The sequence below is a fragment of the Calypte anna genome, chromosome 12 (genome assembly GCF_003957555.1).
Source record: "Calypte anna isolate BGI_N300 chromosome 12, bCalAnn1_v1.p, whole genome shotgun sequence".
NCBI classification, from domain to species: Eukaryota; Metazoa; Chordata; class Aves; order Apodiformes; family Trochilidae; genus Calypte; species Calypte anna.
This window is the reverse complement of record NC_044258.1, coordinates 1,713,387-1,733,900: the sequence shown is the minus strand read 5'-3', so window position 1 is coordinate 1,733,900 and position 20,514 is coordinate 1,713,387. Positions and strand designations below refer to the sequence as shown.

General features: G+C 38.5%; 1 protein-coding gene across 8 annotated transcripts in view; it reads left to right on the top strand.

The window, feature by feature from the left end:
* Nucleotides 1-20,514, top strand: part of IARS1 (isoleucyl-tRNA synthetase 1) — a 100,228-nt gene that overhangs the window by 45,405 nt on the left and 34,309 nt on the right. For all 8 annotated transcript variants that reach the window (XM_030458255.1, XM_030458256.1, XM_030458254.1 and 5 more), the window contains 7 exons: nucleotides 6,556-6,682; nucleotides 11,493-11,566; nucleotides 11,912-12,106; nucleotides 14,133-14,219; nucleotides 14,882-14,965; nucleotides 17,033-17,180; nucleotides 20,036-20,156. In XM_030458255.1, the coding sequence (XP_030314115.1) occupies nucleotides 6,556-6,682; nucleotides 11,493-11,566; nucleotides 11,912-12,106; nucleotides 14,133-14,219; nucleotides 14,882-14,965; nucleotides 17,033-17,180; nucleotides 20,036-20,156 (836 nt within the window). The remainder of the gene's footprint in view (nucleotides 1-6,555; nucleotides 6,683-11,492; nucleotides 11,567-11,911; nucleotides 12,107-14,132; nucleotides 14,220-14,881; nucleotides 14,966-17,032; nucleotides 17,181-20,035; nucleotides 20,157-20,514) is intronic.

Genomic DNA, 20,514 nt, shown 5'->3' with positions numbered 1-20,514 from the left:
TTTCCTAGTTTGGCATTAATAAATACATTTCATCTCATCTGAAGAATTTTAAATGCATCATGTGCTTGAGAGAGGATTTTTTGGTTTTCCCCTGCTTGTATGTGTGACTGCAATTCTCACTCTTGGTTTTGAATCATCAGTCACACTGCTTTTAGTCAGGAAACGCCAGTACACCCGATGTCTCCTCTCCAGCAGCAGCAGCAAGGTGCAGGCAGTAGGTGGCAACATTTCCCGAGGAAAAATTCCAACTGCTGTCATTGCCTGCGGTAGGAAGGTGGAAAAAAAAATCGCTGCAGGGTTAGCCTTGTGTTTGTCTGATTTAGAGCAGCGTCAGTCAGAAGATTTTATTACAGGCTGTTATCAGATGCAGTTGAGGATTAGAAGTGAATTTTGAGGCTTGTGCCAATTGATTTTGATGGCTTGTGCTCTGCTACATCCTAATTTTGCTGTTTCCTCTCAAAGCTGCTTGAGCAGAGCCTGACAGTTATGTACTGGATGCAGCAGATATCCTTTCAGTCCCTGTGGATGCTCATCAAAACCTTGTTCTTGGGTTCAAGTAGCAGTTTACTAAATAAAGACTCCAAATGTCAGTTCACTAAGCAGTGACAGTACCTTGTTCTGGGGTAAGCCTAGCTGCACATGCAGTGTGTTAAATGCCTGCCACCCTCATAGGATTGAAAACATACCTGAATGGAAATAACTCTGACATGGTAATGCTGTTTAAAAGTACTTTGTGACTATAAATGTTAGAATATTTGAAAGGAGGCTCTGCAGGAAGAAGAAAAGCAAGAGCCTGGTTTCTCACTGGTTTCAGGATGCAGGGATTTTTGCCCTCATTGGTAAGATTAAGAATTTTAATAGCAATTAGCGTGGTGTCTGGGTCATGCAAATATAATATCTGAGGATTTGATGATGATGAGTGTATCTGGAAGCTGGAGGTTAAGGCTCCACTTAATCTTGAGCTGTGAGCCAGCTGTAGGCTGCTGTCAGCAGGGCTGTGATGCAGTCTGCAGCAGCATTGCAGTCTCAGGCTAAAGTGTTTGTTGCTATGGGAACCTGGATAAAAGAGCAAAGACAAACATTGCTGTCTCAGGATGATTGGCAGCACTATTCATTTAGCAAATGCAAGCTGTGTATAAGGAGAAAATTCTCTTGCAGTGGTAGAGGCAACCAGGGCTTGTGTGGGGTGTGTGGCTCTGCATTGTTCTAATAGGGTTTTGTGAAGAGAGGAGGAGAAAGGGTCTGTGCTGCAGTGGGAATTCTGTGTGCTTTGCAAACACCTGACCTTTCCTCTCTCCCCCTTTCTTCTCTTCCTCCTCCCCCAATGTTTAATTAGGTCCCTGATATGGATTGGTGCTAATTAAAGTGTCATAAGGGCACGAGTAGTTGCTTATTTTATCTCCTTGAATTAAAAACCATTAAAAATCAATTTGAGGGCATGTGGAAGGAGGCTTGTCATTAGAGTAAATTAACATAATGGAATTTTAGACTTCGTCTTCGAAGGCTTGGTTAATGTTTAAGAAGAAAAGCAAATTTTAAACCTAAAACAAAAAATCAGATGCTATGCTGTGAATTTAAAAATCTATACACAGTTAAATGATGTAGGATAACTACTTAATCAGCTTTGATTTTGCTGTTACAACTCGCTTATCTTTCCAGATGTGATTCCTGATTTCAGGTGTCATGTCAAATTCCCAGCTCTCCAAATGAAAGGGGAGATCTTCTGAGAACCAAACATACCAGATGCTGCCTGCTAATCTGATATTAGATTTCCCAGTTCACACTGGTTAAGGCAAAGCTTTTTTTATTGGCTTTGTATCAGAACTCTGTTGGGACTATTTTTGAAATAATTAATAAGCTAAGAGCTTCCTTCAGTTAGTAATTCTGAAGTAAATCTTCTGCAATACGTAAAGTGTCTGTGGCTTTTCAGAGAATGTCCTGAACAGCTGATGAGAATGATGATGAAGAGTGAGAAAGGATTATTGTATCTTTATGTAACATCTTAACAGCTTTTAATGGCAAATTGGTGACAGAAGATGTGAGGCTCTTGCTGTGGCAGTGTTTGACAGCTGTTTTCAGCAGTGATATTCATGTTTACAGAGAAGAGGGACAGCAGTGCTTGGAAACAGAAGTCCCACATCCTGTGGTGAGCCAACTCCCAGAGTCATCCAGAGCACATCTGAGCTTTGAAATGGAACAGGTTGAATTCAGTATTTGCAATTGTGTTATGTGTACAAGAGGGGGACTTCAAAACACCTGTGCAGAAAAGGAATAGATAAAATAATCCTTTCTCTAAGTTTCTTTCTGGATTATGTAAATTTTTTATGTCTTGCACATCTCTCTTCTGGAGACAGGAGTCAAAAATCAAATAGACTTATTTTAATGCTGTTCCTTGAGTCTCAGTTGATGGTGGGAAGACACTGGGTCAGCAGCTGTGGTAACTCACTGTTAGTGCACCCAGTTGTGCTCTGGGATTGAAGATGGGCACTGATTTGGTGTTTTCTAATCCATGTCCATGTTGAGTGACCTGGATGCTGAGGAGTACATGGACATTGAAGGCAAACCAGTTTCTGTTGTGATAAGCTAATAAATGTTGTTAAAGGACAAGCTGTAGTTTTGCTCTTGGTGGGGTTTCTTTCCTGTCAAGATGAATTTTTATTTTAGACACCATGTAAGTGAGTAGCTGCTGAGAAAGGGTGTGGGAGTTCACTGTACAGAGGTCTTAGCAGTGCTTGAATTTAGCAAAGCTCCAAATATGCTTCAAAAAAATAGGAACGGTCAAAAATGGATCTACAAATTGGGAGCAAATTAATAATTTTCATTGTTATGATTGAGGTTTTGATATTAGGAGAGTGAAATGGAAATTAGCAGTCAAACATGTTGAAACTGGTGCGCTTTGAGTTCAAATCCTTCTAATTTATGATTTGGCAAATCAGTGTTAATTCCTTTGTGTTCTGAACTTCAGTTCCCTGAACTTCTCAACTGCTGAAATGAAGCTTATTTAGTGCACTGTCCTGGGTGCCAAGAAGGTGGAAATAGCTGCTCTCCCACACTCTTCTGCAGGCATGAATCAAGAGGTTCCCAACCTGCAGAGACAGCAGTCTCTTTAACCTTGCTAAATGTTTGAGAAAGAGGTATGAAAAACTATCTGTGTCATTTTGCAGAGAAATTTGAAGGTCAAACCCAACACAAATTGTAGGCTGGCTGGGAAATAAAAATAGTGTTTAGAGCAGCACAGTTTTAGGAGCTGCAGCACTGGTTGCCTTCTGCTTGTCACACCCAACTGCAAACTCAGTGGTCACCAGCATAAAACTGAAGGGGCTTTGTTCCAGATACCTGGTTAAACATGAACATGAATATTGGTGTATGGGAAAGGGCTTTTTGGTTTTTTTTAATACATTTTTGTTTTGTAAAATAGGAAAATCTATGTGAGTGGTCTTGCTTTTGTTGTTTCATTCTTTTCAGAGCTTCTCAGTAGCCATGCTCTGAGGACAGTTTTGATGCACAGTGCCTGGCAAACTGTGCAGCCCTTGACTTTCAGGGGACTGCTCCAGCTTTTTGGGCTTAGGCAAGCAGTGTTTAACACAGCCCCAAATTTTCTGAAAGCTACATACCAGCATCAGTAGTGATCCATGCTTTTATTGCAGTCTTATCACTGTCACAGGTCTGTTTGCAATGCACTTGGGAACACAGGTGGAAAAATTCACAGGGGATTATGAAAGACACCAGGGGCTGGTAGATAAAATGCATTATTGTGTCTCAGAGTGAGACAGTTTCTTCAGTTACTTCACAGGAGAAGAGGAAGCATTCCTCAGGCTGCCCTCATTCTCCTTAAATTGAAGCTTGTTTTAAAGCTTTTGCAAACTTAAGAAATCATTATTTTGGGTAGAGCTTCCTTAATTAGTAATGTGTACGTATGGCAGGATGTTATCTCTATTAAAATTTTGCAAGAGATGTGCCAAGAGAATTATTTAAGAGGACAGGATTAAAAAGAAATGGAAAAAACCATACAGAAACACAACATAATGATCAGGTATTAATTAGTAAAAACACTTTGGAGAATGCTCTGTTCTGTCATAGTGAAATATTTAAATAGATAAATCAATATTTTCTTTTTTTCTTATGCTGTGTAGGTCAGTCAGATCTGTCAGACTGAGATACCCACAGGCAGACCTAGTGAGACTAAAGAAAAGGAGCAGGCAAGAGACTGGCAAGGCTGGTCTCTGCTGCAGAAACTCCTCCAGCTTCCCACCTCGAGGCTGTGTCTGTATGGTGGTAGGAACCAATTTTTTTTTCAGTGACAGTGTGAGTGATGGGCTCAAAATGTGTTTGAGTTCTACAGGCTCTTATCTGATGGCTGTGTCCATGTTATTCCTGTGTCATACCTCTTAAGTGCCATAAATCATCGTTGCAGATGTAGTTCCTGGTAGATGAAGTCGTTTGTGTTTTATGTTCCACTAAAAATTGGCAGCAGGGTCAGACAATTTTACCAGAAGAGGTAAATTATATGCTTTCATAGCTCTGAGAGAGAGGTCACCCCCCTCGTACATTTTTGTGGTTAATGTCCACTTTGGGGATAAAATTAATTTTTCATGCATGTGTTGAGAAGGCAGGGTTGAAACTCTTAGCATTTTAATGTCATTGGGGGATTGTTTCAGCCTCTAGCTATGTTAAATGGGACTAATAATTTCAGCTAATCAGTGTCTAACAACTTCTGAAAAATGGAAACTAGTTTAGGAGTGATGTAAAGGGAAGTTTTCCACATTAGTGGAATGTTAGCAAATGCTAATGATCTTGGAACAGTTTCCACTTGTGTTTGGAGAGAGGGTCTCTTAAGGTCACCACAAAAAGTTAATGAGTCCCACTCTAAAACAAATAGCAAAAGCCTCCATACTTCTCTAAATTTAAAATCTGGGATACAGATGTCATGTGGAATATTAATCACTGACGTTGTTTAAAAGTTTTTATATTACATTTTTGCTTAAGAAATGTTACAGAACAAAACCTTGAAACCAAAAGTGTATCTAGACAGGACTAGTGAGGCTGTGGAACTTGAAGCTGGTGTCTTTTAACAGAAATTGTTATCCACCTCAGACAATCTTCAGCTCTCCAAATTGTGTCACCATGGGTAAAACTTCTTCAAAAGACAGTAGCTTTCATTTTTATCAGTAGATTTTTTGGGGGATGTTCATGTTTACTTCTAAAATCTCTTCCTAAGGGCCAAATCCTGCTTAAATGTGTCCTATGAATCCATTCTTTTATTTTTCTCTAATGGATCCTTTAGTTTTTGTTACTCTTGGGGCTGATCTGTGATTAGATGGCATTCTTCTTATTCTTCTTCAGAAAAATATATTTGATAGAGAACCAAGAGCTCTGAGAAGAGAAGAAAGAAGGGACTAAATGTTTTCTGTAGTTTGGCTGCTCCTTTTGGCTCTAAAGCCAGGTCATACTTTGGGAAGGGTCCTTAGAGTTGTACTGGAAAAACAAACCCAGAAAAACTTGCCATGGCTTGCTCAATAAAATTGTAGAGTTCTTTGTATTCTTGTTCATTCACAGCCCCAGTGAATCTCTGAGACAATCTCAAGGTTATTTATCCTATGTGTTTCATTCAGTCTTCTAAAATTCACCTTTGGGCATGAAAAGAGTACATTGTTGACATCAAATCCCATTGCTTTTTCTTATCTGCTGTATTTATTATAATATATGTATATATCTTTATTACAATTCATGTACTAGTTGTGTCAATAGTTAACTATTTGTTTACATCATGAGAGAAAACAATTGGTTTCTAATCCAGCCATGAAGATGTTTGTTGTGTCCAGGATACTTGGTAGGCATCAAACTCTGTTAATATTGGAGCTCCAAGACACTTTCATATGATGAAAATTTGTCTTTAAGAGCCCTCAGAGACAGCACTTCTCAGAATGAGCTTTTAGTAAGCATTGATATGTTTTGTGTTTGGTGGAGGTGGTGGGTTTGTTTTTCAATGGGAGAGTTAAAAGGGAGATGATAAACAGCATGAAAAGGCTTTTTTGTAGGATATTTCAATTTGGGTTTTTTTATTCTCCAAGCCTACAGGTGACATGCAGATACCTGGATGCCCATGTATGTTGCATTGTGCCTTTTGATGCTGTTAGTCCAGGCTTTGGAAATTCTGTCATTTCATTCAGCTCAAAGTCAGTCACTGGTATTACATCTGACTGTAAAATAAAGCAGTAGTATTCTTACCCATGCTTAGCCCTAATCCTCCAATGCTGGACTGTCCTGAGGATTGTTGATATTCTTTCATTCTTAATGAATCTATTGTATGTTGCACATATTTTTACTGGGTTATTTTGGAGTAAAATAAACATGGTAGATGAAGGAGAGGCAGCAGCAAAGTTCCATCTTTGGTGGCAGGTCTGTAGGCCTTGTACTTGCCAGGGCTGTAAGAGGAGTGTGCAGCGTGCTGACATGAGCTTGTTTTGTGGATGGAACAAAGTATAGCCATTCTTCCCAGCTTTCTGTTAAGTGGAATGAAGTGCTAAAAGAATCCTTCTCTTATTTTTGGAGCAGGGTTCCAGATTTTGTGCGGGAGAAGCGTTTTGGGAACTGGCTGAAAGATGCCCGAGACTGGGCCATATCTCGGAACCGGTACTGGGGAACACCCATCCCTCTGTGGGTCAGTGAGGATTTTGAAGAGGTGAGTGGGGAAAACCAAGTTTTGTAGCTGACAGAAAAGCCTGTCTGTATTTCTAAGACAAAAAACCCTATATCTGTATGTGTTGTTTGCTTATTTTGATAGCCTGTTGTATCTTTGGCTGTCACAGTCTTCAGTTCTACTCATGTTTTAAGAGTATAATAGGTGATAGATTTGTGCATTTCTGTGCATGGATTTGTGTGTCTGTACATGTTTTCTTTACTTTGGCTTGAAAATGGCAAGGAATTCTTCTTGTTTTTTAAAATTAGAATTAATTTTATCTTTCCTGAAAGAATATGAAGTGATGGTCGATCTCTTGAAAATAAAAATGCAATGAGAAAATGGCAAGGAAGACTTTTTTTTTTTTTTTTTCTCTTTCAGCCTCTTCTTAAAATTCTGATGCTCAGTTACTTGGAGTCAAAAGAATTGCTGAAGGCTTAAAAGCAAGACCACCAGATCAGAACAGTGCAAATAGATACTTGTAGGGCTACAAATGTGAATGTAATAGACTGTAAAAATGTGAATCTAGTGGAATGATGAAAGTATGTAATGGGAATAAAGGGATTTTTAACTTGTAAGGTGCCCTGCATACCATTGGTGGCATGAAGCTAACTGCACAGTGAATACAGTGTTGGTGACTCCTGTTTCCTAAATGTCAGGACACCCAAGTTTTAAAACTACTTTTGAAGGTAGTTTTGGTTTTTTGTGTGGGTTAGTCCCACCAGGCACATCTGATAAGTTCTTCTTCATGCTTGGCAATAGGAAATTCTCATCAGTGTCAGGGTGCCCAGGGAAGGTAAACAGAGATGTCAGCACTGCAAGCCTTTGTTTTTAGCTCCCTTGATTTGAGGAAGTGTTACTTGTGTTGTAGATGTGGAAGACCTGAAACAGAAGAGCATCTACAAGAGGAGTATTTCACTGCCTTTAGCTGCACATAAAGCATGTTTTAGAGATCCCAGGGGAGCAAGGGAATTGAGATTTAAGTTTCTAAGAAAGTCTTGACATTTGTGTTCTGTTCTGTGCTATGAGTGTGTTTGTAAACTACTGGGAGAGCAAGTGCTTTGGGCTCTTAGAGTAGTTAAGTTATAACATTTATTCAGAATTTTTAGGTACAAACTGTCAGCCTTCAAACTAAACTTGAAGTCCCTTGTTTGATATAACAGTTTTTTTAGCTAGAGAAAAGGCTTTCAGTTCTGTGCTGAAGTACTGCCAGACTTCATTCTACAGCTGAAAAAGATTGTGTAAAGATTACATTACTCCCAGTCCTTGCTTCTAATAATATTTCATTTTCTGTCCCAATGGTTGTATTCCTGTGTGTACAGGGTTCTTTGCTTTTGCAGGTTCAGTTTGTTTGTTTTTTAATAACCGTGTGATGTCTGGCTTGAAATCCTGACCTTTCCTTTGAAATTAGCTGCAAATATTTCTTGGGACGTGGTGTTCTGAATAATAATAGGAATACCAACAGGTCTGTTGTTTTTATCTATAGATGTTATTATATACCTCTATTCACACTCAAGTCAATGTCATGTCTCAGTAGTCAAGGAATCCTTCTGGATTTCAAGTCAGGGTTTTTTTAAATTCACTGTCTCTTTATGCATGCAGGATGTAGCATAAAAGCCCCAAACCCTTGGAAGTAATGTGGAACCTAAGGTGTAAGTGACATCTGCTCTGGGAGAAACATCAACTCAAAACTTTCTTAGTTTTAGGGCAGCCTAGTGGTGTGTGAGGTTGCAGAGCCTTCATATCTTGTTCTCAAAAGTACACTTTGTCACCTGCAGTTCTGCTGCACACAGTAAATTCTGGAGAAGTAATAACAGATCCTTATTTAATATACAGGAAGGTGAATTAGTTGTTACTGAAGTGACTTTTATTAGGAATCAATATCTGGGTTTCCACAGTTTTCTTTTAGCTTTTGTTTTAGTCTTGCTTGAACAAAATTCTCAAGTCGAGATGCATAATGGAAGGTAAATTTTGCAACTTGTGTTTATTGCCACATTTTGCAGAAGTTTGATCATTTGGTCATTTTCCATTCTCAAATCTCAGTAATTTCCTCAAGTGGAGGAACACATCTCAATTGGATAACATAATAATATTCTTTATATCACCCAAGCTGGTAAAGCAGGCAGAGGTTAATTTTCTAGGAGTTGCATACAAGTTATAATATTAATTATTCAGTGATGTTATGCAAATTCTGATTGCTTCATTGTTTGCCACTTGGGTCACCTCACCCTCCACTGGTTTTAGTGAACCCAGTCTTGAGTAAGAGTTGGAATGAGAGGACCCTGACTGTGCTCTCCTGAAGGGAGAGCTGTCTGGAGTGAAAGTCACTGATCTCCATCGAGAAAGGTTGGGCATAGAGACTATTAACTTCTTTAGTCTGTTTCCACTCTGCTTGGAGGCTCTGTTAAGAATCCTACATCTACCTGACCTTAGCAGTCGTTTATTTTTCTAATTACTATTCAGAACATACATTCTAAAGATCCCAGAACTTCTAACTGATACTCTGAAACACTGCATGGACTTCTTTCTTTCTGTGAACAGTCATCACTCCTTAATTATAGGTACTTAAAAGACCTAAAATTAAATTATAAATATAATATGTAAATAAATATATATTAAATTATAAAGCAATGATAGCAAACATTTGTACTTAATTTGTGCAGAACTATGTCACAGGAACATTGATATCCACAAATGCTTCTGGATGGCTTTATTTTTCTGTGTACATGGATAATCCTGGATATAATGCTGATGTTAATTTTGTTAAGGGTATTTTACCTTGACCTCTGATTTCACATCATGTCTCAGTGATGCTCAGTCCCAGCCTAGATATTCCAGTCTTTGCTGTCCACTAGCAGATGTTGATACAGCTGGTTTTGTAGTTGATGTGGCAAAAGAAGAAAGCAGAGGAGGAACAAGTGACTGGGGCATGGGGCCAGGCTACTGAAGTAGTCATTGTTTTTGAGGAAATGTAATTGAAGACATTGCTTTGATTTGAGAGCATAAAGCAGATTTTTTTTCTTGCACAAATGCATGGGTGTGACCTAAGGAGGGATCAGATTTGAGCATCTACTTCTGTATTGTTCTCTTGCCTTTCAGTATATAACAACCTATCCTTGGGGGAACATCTGATTAACTTAGAGGCAGTTGTTTGCTGGTCATACCTGCATTCCTCTGGTACTTGTTAGGTTTTTCATGTGGATTGGGAGTTATTTCTTCTATGAATGTATTCTGCTGTGTGCAGTTCTGTAAATGCACCCAGGATTCAGGAGCTCACTTGAGTACTGAAATGCTTGCTTCAAAAATCAACAGATTTTAACCCAGAGCATAGTGTGAAGGGATGTTCAAATATATAGGCTAGCAAAGATAAGGAAACAGTGGATGTGGGGACATTTTGTACCTGTACTGCTAATAATACCTTTTCTTTTGCTCAGCACCTGCTGCCTCCTCACTTGAGCTTGGATGGTTGCTTATGGGGCCACTCAGTGAATGAAGAGCAGATCTGGGTTAAAATAGTTTGTTGATAAAGGTGTATTTTTAACTGGGATCAATCCCTCAGTGCACACCGTTGTACTTGGTTTTCATAAACATTGTAATGCTTCCCTCTCTATAGAAAAACAAGGTAAATAGACAAGTTTTTCATTAAAAATCAGATGTCCAAAGTAAGTTACCCCCAAAAGATGGTGATTGATGCAGATGCAGAAGATGCAGATCAGTAGTTGAATCAGCCTGGGAAAATTGTGGCTTAAAAACCAGATCACACTGAGTTTCTGTCTCTGTAATGCCTAAGTTTTTTTGGAATTAAATACACCAAAACCTTTTGGTCAGTCACAGTTGCTGTGTGTATGCATATGCATATATTTAAGACTAGCTCCATGAATTGACTGGTAGTCTTACTTACTGTAAGCTAAGAGCAAGGTATAAGTTGTTTTATATAAAAAATACCTACCCACAGCTTCTCTGCTTTGGTACATTTAATTCCTTCCCTGTCAGATCAATCAAAACCAAATTTTCTGGTGATAATTCTGAATTGGGTGATAGCATGTGGGACTGGATGGCCAAAATCCTGACCTGTACTGCAGCTTGTGGCTTGTGAATCCTGCAGATGAGAGAGGGCCACAGGGCTCTGGGAGGGATAAACTTGATTAAAATGCAAAGCAAAGAAAGTTTTGTTTTTCTCCTTCAGTCCAACACACAATTTCTCCATATCATTTGTTTCATCAACATTTCATGATGCTGATGTAAATGTATTGCTGAAACTTTGTGCTTTCTAGTGTGTTGATGCAATAAAATGAAGAGAATTCTGTACCTTTCATAACAACCACTTTGCTAGATGTGACACATTATTTTTCACTTTAAATAAGATGCCATTAATCTGAGCAGTTTAGTATAGCTGGCTGGAACACTTACACACAATTATGAGCAATTTAGCTGCTTGCTTTAGCTTCAGAGGAGAAAGCCATGATCTGAAAGTCTTATCTGTTCAAAAGTCAGAATTACTGAATTTTCTGAAATGATAGTGTTGTGGGTTGTTTGAAAAGAAACACAGACAAGAAAACCCCACCTTTTGATGTCTGGAGAATATCCTACTTCATTCAGTTCTCCAACTATTCTGGCATTCTTTGTCTTGAATCAGGGCAGTGATCTCTAAAATACTTTTCTGTTAGTTTCAAGAAAGGGACCTTGCACAGTATTTATTGTATTTCAGCTTTATCAGCTGATACTGACTCACCTACAGATCTCCTGTCTAATGTTATAAGGCATTGCTAGGGATTGCAAATAACTGACTAAATGTTTTGAGTGTCTCTTACAGGTAGTTTGTGTTGGTTCCATAGCAGAACTGGAAGAGCTGTCTGGAGTGAAAGTCACTGATCTCCATCGAGAAAGGTTGGGCATAGAGACTATTAACTCATTCCTAAAAATGCTTGAGCAGACATAAAATTTACTGGTTTTCTTTGCCCAAGCCCTGTAAAACTGAAAAGAGTAAGAGGACATTAAGTTAACATGTATAAATCTTCCTTTCACTTCTTATTAAAAAAAAAAAAATAATCTCTAAAGAAGCTGTGAATGGTAAAAATTGTTAAAGGAAATGCTGACAATTTTGAGGAATCTTTTAAAATTAACCCCCAAACTCTTGTCATACCTGATGTAAAATCAGAATGTTAACTTTTTTGGTGCTAATTCTAGTTGGTTTTGTTGTTCAGCATTTGTCCATCCTTCTCTTTCCCATAGCATTGACCACCTAACTATCCCCTCACGCTGTGGCAAGGGCTGGCTGCGCCGGGTGGCTGAAGTGTTTGACTGCTGGTTTGAGAGTGGCAGCATGCCTTATGCACAGGTCCATTACCCATTTGAAAACAAGAAAGAACTTGAAGATGCTTTCCCTGCTGACTTCATTGCTGAAGGCATTGACCAAACCCGAGGATGGTAATTTTCTGCCCCTTTGTTATGGTGTATTATTACCCTGCATCTAACATGTGTGTGGTCCTTTAATAGTGCAGAGATCAGTAAATGTATGATTTGTTTATTTCATGTTTTTCCTCTCACTAAAAGTCAAGGTATTCTAAAACTTACTGCCAAAAATGTTGCAGAAAGGCAACGTATTAATAAGCAGTCTTCCTGACCCTCATGAAAAGCATCACTAGGTAACAGGGCAGGTCTTTGGGCTGCTCAGGAGGAATCTCAGCAACTGAAATATCACAGAACTTTCAGTTATCTACTTGAAACAGAACAGCAATTGAGTCAGCCCAACTAGAAGTCAGTGTTTTGAAGCCAATGTACAGGCTTGTAATTCTTGCCCCCTAGAATTTGAATTTTTGGGTTTATATTGGTAGGGAAAAATAAATTTGTCAAACCTTCTGTTGTTGAGATCTTACAGGAACCAAATTTTCTAAGTGTAAGCTTTATCTGCTTTTTTGATTCCTCTCTGGTCAACTGCTCTTCAGTCATGGATGAAATATTTTCTCTGAGCTCAGATTTTCTCAGGGTAATGTTCTCATACATACATACATGCATGCACACATGCACATAGTTTTAGCTTTGGCATTTTTAGGTGTTTATTCTCTTTTTAAAGCTTGAGGTTGGCTGTGAGAATTGACAGATTTTTAAGATTAATTTTTCTGTTTTCTTGATTAGTACTTTTCACTATGTACAAGTTAGAATTCTTCCTCCTAGCACCTTGAGCTATTAATACTAAATAAACTAAATTCCCTTGGAGCATAGTTGCCACCTAAGGGCTTTAAAAATAATAATACTAATTACAGTTTCTGTAACATTGCTCATTATGCCCCAAAAAGGAGAGTTAAAAACTTAGTTTCCTCTCTTAAATCTGAGAAAACAGAGGAAAAAAAAAACAAACCAGCAACAAAAGAAAAAATTGTGGGGATGTTGTGTGTTGTTTTTTAGTAAAGGAGACAAATGAAGAACACATGATAAAAACATGTAAAACCCATGTAAAAAGGCATGGTCAGAAGCTCATTTTCTTCCTCTTATATTTTATAAAGATAAAAGGGCATTGACTGTAATTGCCAAAAAATGAAAACGAAAGAGCAAAGGCTCAGATGTTTGTGTTTAAGGGTTTTCTTAAGAAGGCTAAAAATGAGGAATTTTTAGAAAATGGGGATTTACTGGGCACGTTTTTGTGTACAGGTGGAGGAGTGTTAGAGTTCATGGAATGTCAGTGCAAGTTAATAAAGGGAATTTGTATCCTACAGTGTGAACTGAGGTGATTGGGAGAGTTAAAAGCCTGTCAGAGAGTTGTCATCAAAAGCATCAGAGTTGTCATTACTGCATTTATAAACCTTTGCATTTATAAAGCTTTGGACCCTCAAGTTTCAGAGTAATGCTTTTACACTCATAGGCAGCTTTTGGACTGAAACTACTTTGGAATATGCAGGTGAGGTGTTGGGTTTTTTTATTTTTTCACTGAAGAGTTTCTCTACTGAACCTTCATGCAAATTGCCTGGTTCTGAGGCACAGCCTCCTGTGTTTTATTCTAAATCAATTAGCTTTTGTATAATGAACTGCTCTTTTAAGGTTGCTAAGCAGTGTGATACTCCTTTTTAACCAGGAAAGCTGTGGCTCACCTTCCAGTTGTTTCCTTTAAAATAATTACTATCCATGCAGTTACAGGAGCTCATATATAACCTGCTTGGTAAAGGTTCTGACTCCTGAGCATGGAATAATCACATCATCTGGCACCTCCATTTAATTTTGCAGGTACCATTGTACACTGAGGTGTTGAACAATGGGTTCCTGTGCTTGCTGCAGCAGGGATTTCTTCAGAGTCCTAGAGATTTATGGAATTATTGTAAACACATCAAACTGGGTGGGGGCAACCCCCCTGCTGCCCTTGGTGTGGGGAGCACCTACATGTTTTGCAGTGATGGAAGAGGACATGCAGACTTAGCTTGATGTATTTAGAAAGCCAAGTTTCTGTTGCTGCTTGTTTCAGGTTCTACACTCTGCTGGTGCTGTCCACTGCTCTTTTTGGAAGGCCTCCTTTCAAGAATGTCATTGTGAATGGCCTCGTTCTTGCCAGGTTGGTGTCTTTGTCACTGCTTTCCTGAACACATTTGTAGCCAAACAACACTTCATACAAGGATCTGCAAATTGTGAATTAAATCAGAAGGAGACTTCACAGCTCTTAGGGCTTGTCAGAATGATAGAGCAGTGTTACAGGAGGTAAGAGGCACCTGAGAGCATTATATATCCCAGCTATCTGTTGCACTTGTTTATTTCCAGCAGATTTAGTCCTTCCTAAAGAGAGAGAAAATTAATAACAAGTCTATATAGGAAATAAATGATACTTGATATGCAGTGTAAAGGGTATTATAGCTACTGGCTTAGATGCAATTTTAAGTAAGTTGATTAGATTTGTTTCCCTTTATTTTCAAAACTAGCTTTGCCAGCTGCTGGACAGACTGATTCAAAACAAGTGCATCTTCCCTCCATTTTTGTAGAAAAGAGATTTTTCTGCTTGGATTTTTAATATAGGAGCCTCTTGAATTTTTGTTGGTTTTTTTTTTCAGTTGCTTTCATGGGTTCAGCAGTTGTACTGAAATGATCTGTTAATACATCATCATGTCTGTGCTGCCAAGTACATAGTAGGTCAGAAAATGAAGCTAGATTTGGAGGACCTTTTAAAAATCCATTTATTACAAGAAGTCTAGAAATTTATGCCTGCATTCTTCTGTTTTCTAGTGATGGCCAAAAAATGAGCAAAAGGAAGAAGAATTATCCTGATCCAATGAATATTGTAAATAGTTATGGAGCTGATGCACTAAGGTAGGACTTTTAAAATTAATTTTATGTGTTAGCTTTCTGTTCATAGCAGACATGTACTTGGAAGGCTGCTTATGGGTTTTTGAGGATTTTAGAAACTTCTAGACCACTGTGGCAGCCAAATATCTGAGAGTGGGTGACTCAAAAGAACTGGTAGCAGACTGAATGCTTGGACTTGCCATGCCTCATCTTATCTTCCTCAAGGCTGGTGACAGCCAAAGCTGACTGGAGGCCCTCTGTCAGAAACTGGGTGCCCAGTTTGCACAGAATGCTTCCACTCCAGTGGCACTGCCTGCAACTGGAGCTAATCCTCTGAGCTGACACAGTGAAAATCTGGATAATATCTTTGAGAATAATAAAATGAGTTCACTCTACAGTCATTGTGCTGGGTGAGGATTACAGTGTAATGCACAGAAATGTTTGTTTGCTGCTTATACTGTACATTTTCTAAAGGAAGTGTTTATTTTTTGCTGTAAAAGTGTAGAGTATGTACTAATAGCAGTGAAACCAGAGAAGCTGAAGTGAAGCAGCCTATGTATATAAATTGCCCTGGTGAAACAGAGGTAAAACACAAACCAATTGTTTCATTAAAATTATACCAATGTATAAATGTAATTATGCAGTTCCTAATTGGTTCTTCAGCTAGATGAACTTACTGTGTGTATGAAGTGGTAGCTTAAGGTAAGGGTACAAAGAAGACATTTTAATAACTGCATGAGTACACTACTTACCCTTATCTCAAGAGCCCTGTAATTCTTGATTTACACAAGAAAACCTTATTACCATCACACACATTGAATTGTATGTTACAGTGATACAGGATAATGATTGGGCTGAATAAAAGCTTAGGTTTTTTGTTTATTTAATTTTTTTTTTAATTTTCTTTTGTTTATTTTTAGGTTTTTTGTTTATTTGAGAGGTTCTGTGTAATTGCTTGTCCTTTGCTTGTTATTTTGCTTGTTCTACGTAATTTCTTAATAATAAAGATGTGAAGCTCCTTACTCTTTCATGCTTTAGCATTTAAATGTTTATAGTGGAGAATTGGGTGGATTTAATAAATTTAGTCAATATTGTTCCCTAAAAATAATCCAGGTGCATTAGCAGAATAACAGTGGATTGGTAGCTGAAACAATATGAGTGAAAAGAGCTGGAGTCACTCAGATTTTTAAATTGCAGGTGATGTTTCAGTTGGAAAAAATGTGCCTTTTTTTGAAGAACAAAACCAAAATTCTCAAGTACCAGAAGTTACACTTCCATTATTTGTCATTTTTATGTTTCTTAAAAGCTAATTCATTTTTCTGCCTCTGTACTCATTCCTTAATCTCACATTTATTTATAAGTACACCCACATAGAGAGTAAAAAGCATTGTAGAGGAGGTTCGTTTATGGAAGGAGCTCTGTGATTCAGTTGCCTCTGCTTATTCACTGAAGCTCCTGATGTGTTCTGTTTATAGAAAAAGCTACAACTCTTTTTTTTCTCCTTTGCACTGTTTCCCTTTAGAATTTCTTTAGCTTTTCCAGAACATCTATGTGGTTTCTTTAATGACAGCTTTGAAGTATTCTCAGCAGTAGCTTGATAAATACATCAGCACAAAATGTAAATGTAAGTTGTTTAAATGAATGTGGAATTGAATGGGAAGGGCAAAGAGAAGAAATATCAGCACAGTTAATTTTAACAGTCCAACTTCAGACTAGCTGAAATTTGAATCCTGTGTGTGAGCTGTAGGAGTTGTCCAAAGCAGTTATTTCAGTACTCCTAAGATGTATGATTTGGGTTGGATAAGTGTAAAACTTGAAGTAGGTCCAGAGGAGAATTTACTGGTTGTAATATTTACATATATTTTGTAATATTTTCCTGTGTCCTGAGGTGAGCATTGCTGTTAGAAGTGATGTGGTGCATCTCTCAATCTGTTCTTAAAAATGCAGCAGGAATACCAATGCCACAGGAGAGTGTTTTAGGGAAATCAAAAGGATGTTACTTTGGTTCTCATACATTGTTAGAAAACTTAATAATGCTGGTTTGATTTGAGGAAAGTTTTAGCTTTTAAGTATTGTGTTCTTGTTTTGCAGGTTATACCTGATCAATTCTCCTGTGGTGAGAGCAGAAAATCTGAGATTTAAGGAGGAAGGAGTAAGGGACATCTTGAAGGATGTCTTCCTGCCCTGGTACAACGCATATCGCTTCCTTGTTCAGAACGTTCAGATCCTGCAGCACAAGGTACAGATCTCCTGAGCGTGGGAGAGCAGAGGGGAGGGGGCTTTGTGCTTTTCCCTCTATTAGAGTGAAATAGTGCCACAGAGCAAGTTAGGTTGGAAGAGACCTCAGGAGGTCATCTGAGCTTTTACAGCCTTGTTCGGTGCAAGGCTGACTTCAAAATGAAATCAGGGGGTGAATGCTTGCTGTTAATTTCTGTGTTATTTGCAGTGTTGTGAAGCTGATCACCCTGCTTATTTCTCTTCCTGACCAAACATCATTATATAGGAAGCAGGAGTGGAAGGTAGGGGGCTGTCAAGATATAACAACTGTCATTTCTCAAATTAGGGTGTTCTCAGTTCCTTTTATTTGGGATAAATGCTACTTCATTCATGCTGTAGCAATCAGAGAATGAGATAGGAACCACCAGTTTGTGGGGTTTGTGCACACTAAGCAATTATCTGCTGCTGCTTGCCTTACTGAGAACCCCAGTTAAAGCCAGGAACTGCTTGTGCTTGAGGGAATCCTTCTGGAATGTCCACAGTAAGCCTTGCTGGTTTTCTAGTAATTGTCTTCCCAGTGTTTGTGTCATAGCTTGGAGGCAGCAGGGGTCACAGGCACTGCCTTGGCTGCTGCCACTGCTTTTGCTCTGCTGTGGAGTCAGGCGTGGCTCCAGCACAGGCAGGATGCTGTCAGGATGGCATCTGGGCTGCATATTCCCTTGCACTGAGAGCATTGCTTAATAGCATCAGATTTAACACAAATAGAACTGCAAATGAGTAATGAAAAGAAAGTTATTTTCAGTAGTGTCTGCTGTGACAATTTCTCAAGCTAACTCATTTACTGTGACTTTAATTATGAATATGCATAAAAATGTTTAAATTGGGAATACTTGGTACTGAATACATTACCCACAGCAAGAAGATTGCCTTCTGTAACATGACAGTTAATTTTTTAGATACAAATTTAAATGCAACGGGGAAAAAAAAGGATGAAATTAAATGGAAAGGAAGGTAAATGATCTGCAACAGTGCTTTAGACTTGTAGATTACTTTTGAAGTCTATTAAAAAACTCTGGATGAGCGACATGAGTTTCCACACTTTGCAGAATGAAAGCAAGAATAAATCTTTTCTTACAGAAGTTTTTCATTTAAATTGAAAATTTTATGTGTACATTATATAGCCTCTGTTCAAACTGATTCCAGTCTTTCTGCTGAGTGATAGGTTACCACTTCATGCACACTTCTGTGGAAGAATGGGAACTAAGCAAAAAAGTCTGGACCTTGCAGTGTACATGACATTACAGTAGCAGCTCAGTCACTTGGAAGAGCTGCCATGTGTAGCAATAAAGGCTGCTGACTGTAAGAAATAGTAAACAGCTGACATAAATAAATGGTTTTATCTTTTCAATAACTCCTTTTGGGGAGGAAGTCTGGTAACTTCAGAACCTAATATTTAATGAATCTTTTCTCAGGATCTCTAGACATCTTTCATTAGACAAACTTATCCATTTGCCCCCCAAATTATTTCGGTTTTTCCTGTTTGAACTTTGAATTATCTGCCATGTGCTTTGAAGCTTTTTGCTGTAATCCCACTGAGTCCTGCAAGATCAGCCAGGGTGTGGGGATGGAAGACCCCAGTGGAAAATCCAAGTGGTTAAGCAGATAGTTTTGGTAACTCAGCAGACATAATTTGTCTATCTAAATGGATAGTGAAATCATTCTTATGCACCAGATTAGGCAAAAGAATGTGCTAGTGGAGGTGATAGTGCTTAAATTAGATTTCATATCCAGGCTTAAACAACTCTTTCATTGAATTGTGCTTCTTGCAAGAGAGAAACTACAGTCACAGTGTCCTGGATTAAGTCTAATAATAATTTTATGCTTACTGTAATTATCACAGTAACTGTAGCTGCTTAAGTGATTGCTGACCTCACACTGGGACTGCTGCACTTGTGGGTGTGCAGGTGCATTTCTTTCCTAAGAGTTTTCTCCTTTGTATTAAGTCACTGGATGCATAATTACTGGGTTGAACAATCAAACAGATTTCTTGTCTGGACTCCTAAGGGAAGGGGAAGTCCACAGACTCTTAAAGCCAGATGTTGATTACTGTTTGTAAGTCGGAAAAAAAAAAAATAAAAGAGCAGCCTGTTCTGAAGAAGATTGTGCATATGGAGAAGAGCCAGACTGCATGCACTGACCAGTGCACTGACTTGTGGTCTTGCTTGCTGTGCTGTACAGAATCAGCAAAGTGTTATATGAGATTTTTGTGATGGGTGCAAATGTGGGTATTGTAGAAAGCAACAAAATGCACTGTTTGCATGTTGGGTGAGTAGGAATTCCTCCTGGTTTTTTCAGTGGGGGTTGCTACCCTCTTCTGTGGTTTTAATCTGTTGAAATTGTCACATGCCCTTTAAAATAATTGCATTGTTTATATGCCTTTTCTCCCAACAGAATTCATCTTTATAGTACATTTCTTATAAATGCTTCAGATCCTCCTAGATGAAAGAGCTATGTAAATCCAAGAGTCCTTCCCTGTGTCTGGAAGCTCTGACTTGTGCTGCCAACAGGGAAAGAACAGCTGCACACTGTTGTGTGCTGTACTACTTTTTGTCTGTTTTAACAGCTCCAAACACCTGACCCCCTTTGGAGCTGAAGGGACAGGGTGGTGAAATCAAGAGCAGTGGGACTCAGGTTTCCCTAAGCTATTTCTCTTACCTGCATATTTTGGGAAATTAATGTTCTCTGGTAGGAAACAAGTGCAAACAGTGAAGGTGACAAAGTATTAGTGGCTGCTGAGTGGATTGATGATACAGAGGTTTCAATGTGTACCCTTATGACTTACACAATGTGGTTTTTTTGGTTTTATGTTAATGACAGGATGAGGGAAGAGAATTCCTTTACAATGAGAACACAGTTAAGGAGAGCAATAACATCATGGATAAATGGATTCTTTCTTTCACCCAGTCACTCATTCAGTTCTTCAAAGCTGAAATGGCAGGTATGCACCTTTGGTTGGTTGTATGTATGGGTGTTCCATTTTTTATTAGAGGACTTGTCTGTTCATCCAGAGGTTTCCAGATTCCACATAAAATTCTGCATTTCAGATGACAGGAAGGAAATCTTGAACCAGCTCCCATAATACATGGGAATGCTGCTTTCCTGGGTGCTAGTACAGATCTCACTATGCTTGATGGAGATTTCAAAAATAGATGAAGGGGTTTTTTTTTTGGTTTTTTTTTTTTGTCTTAGCTAATCCTATGAGCTCAGTGATGTAGGTTGTTGCTGTAACAACATCTTCTGCAGTGCTTACAGCAATTAATAATATTGCAGTAGCAACAAAGCACTGAAAATTAAGC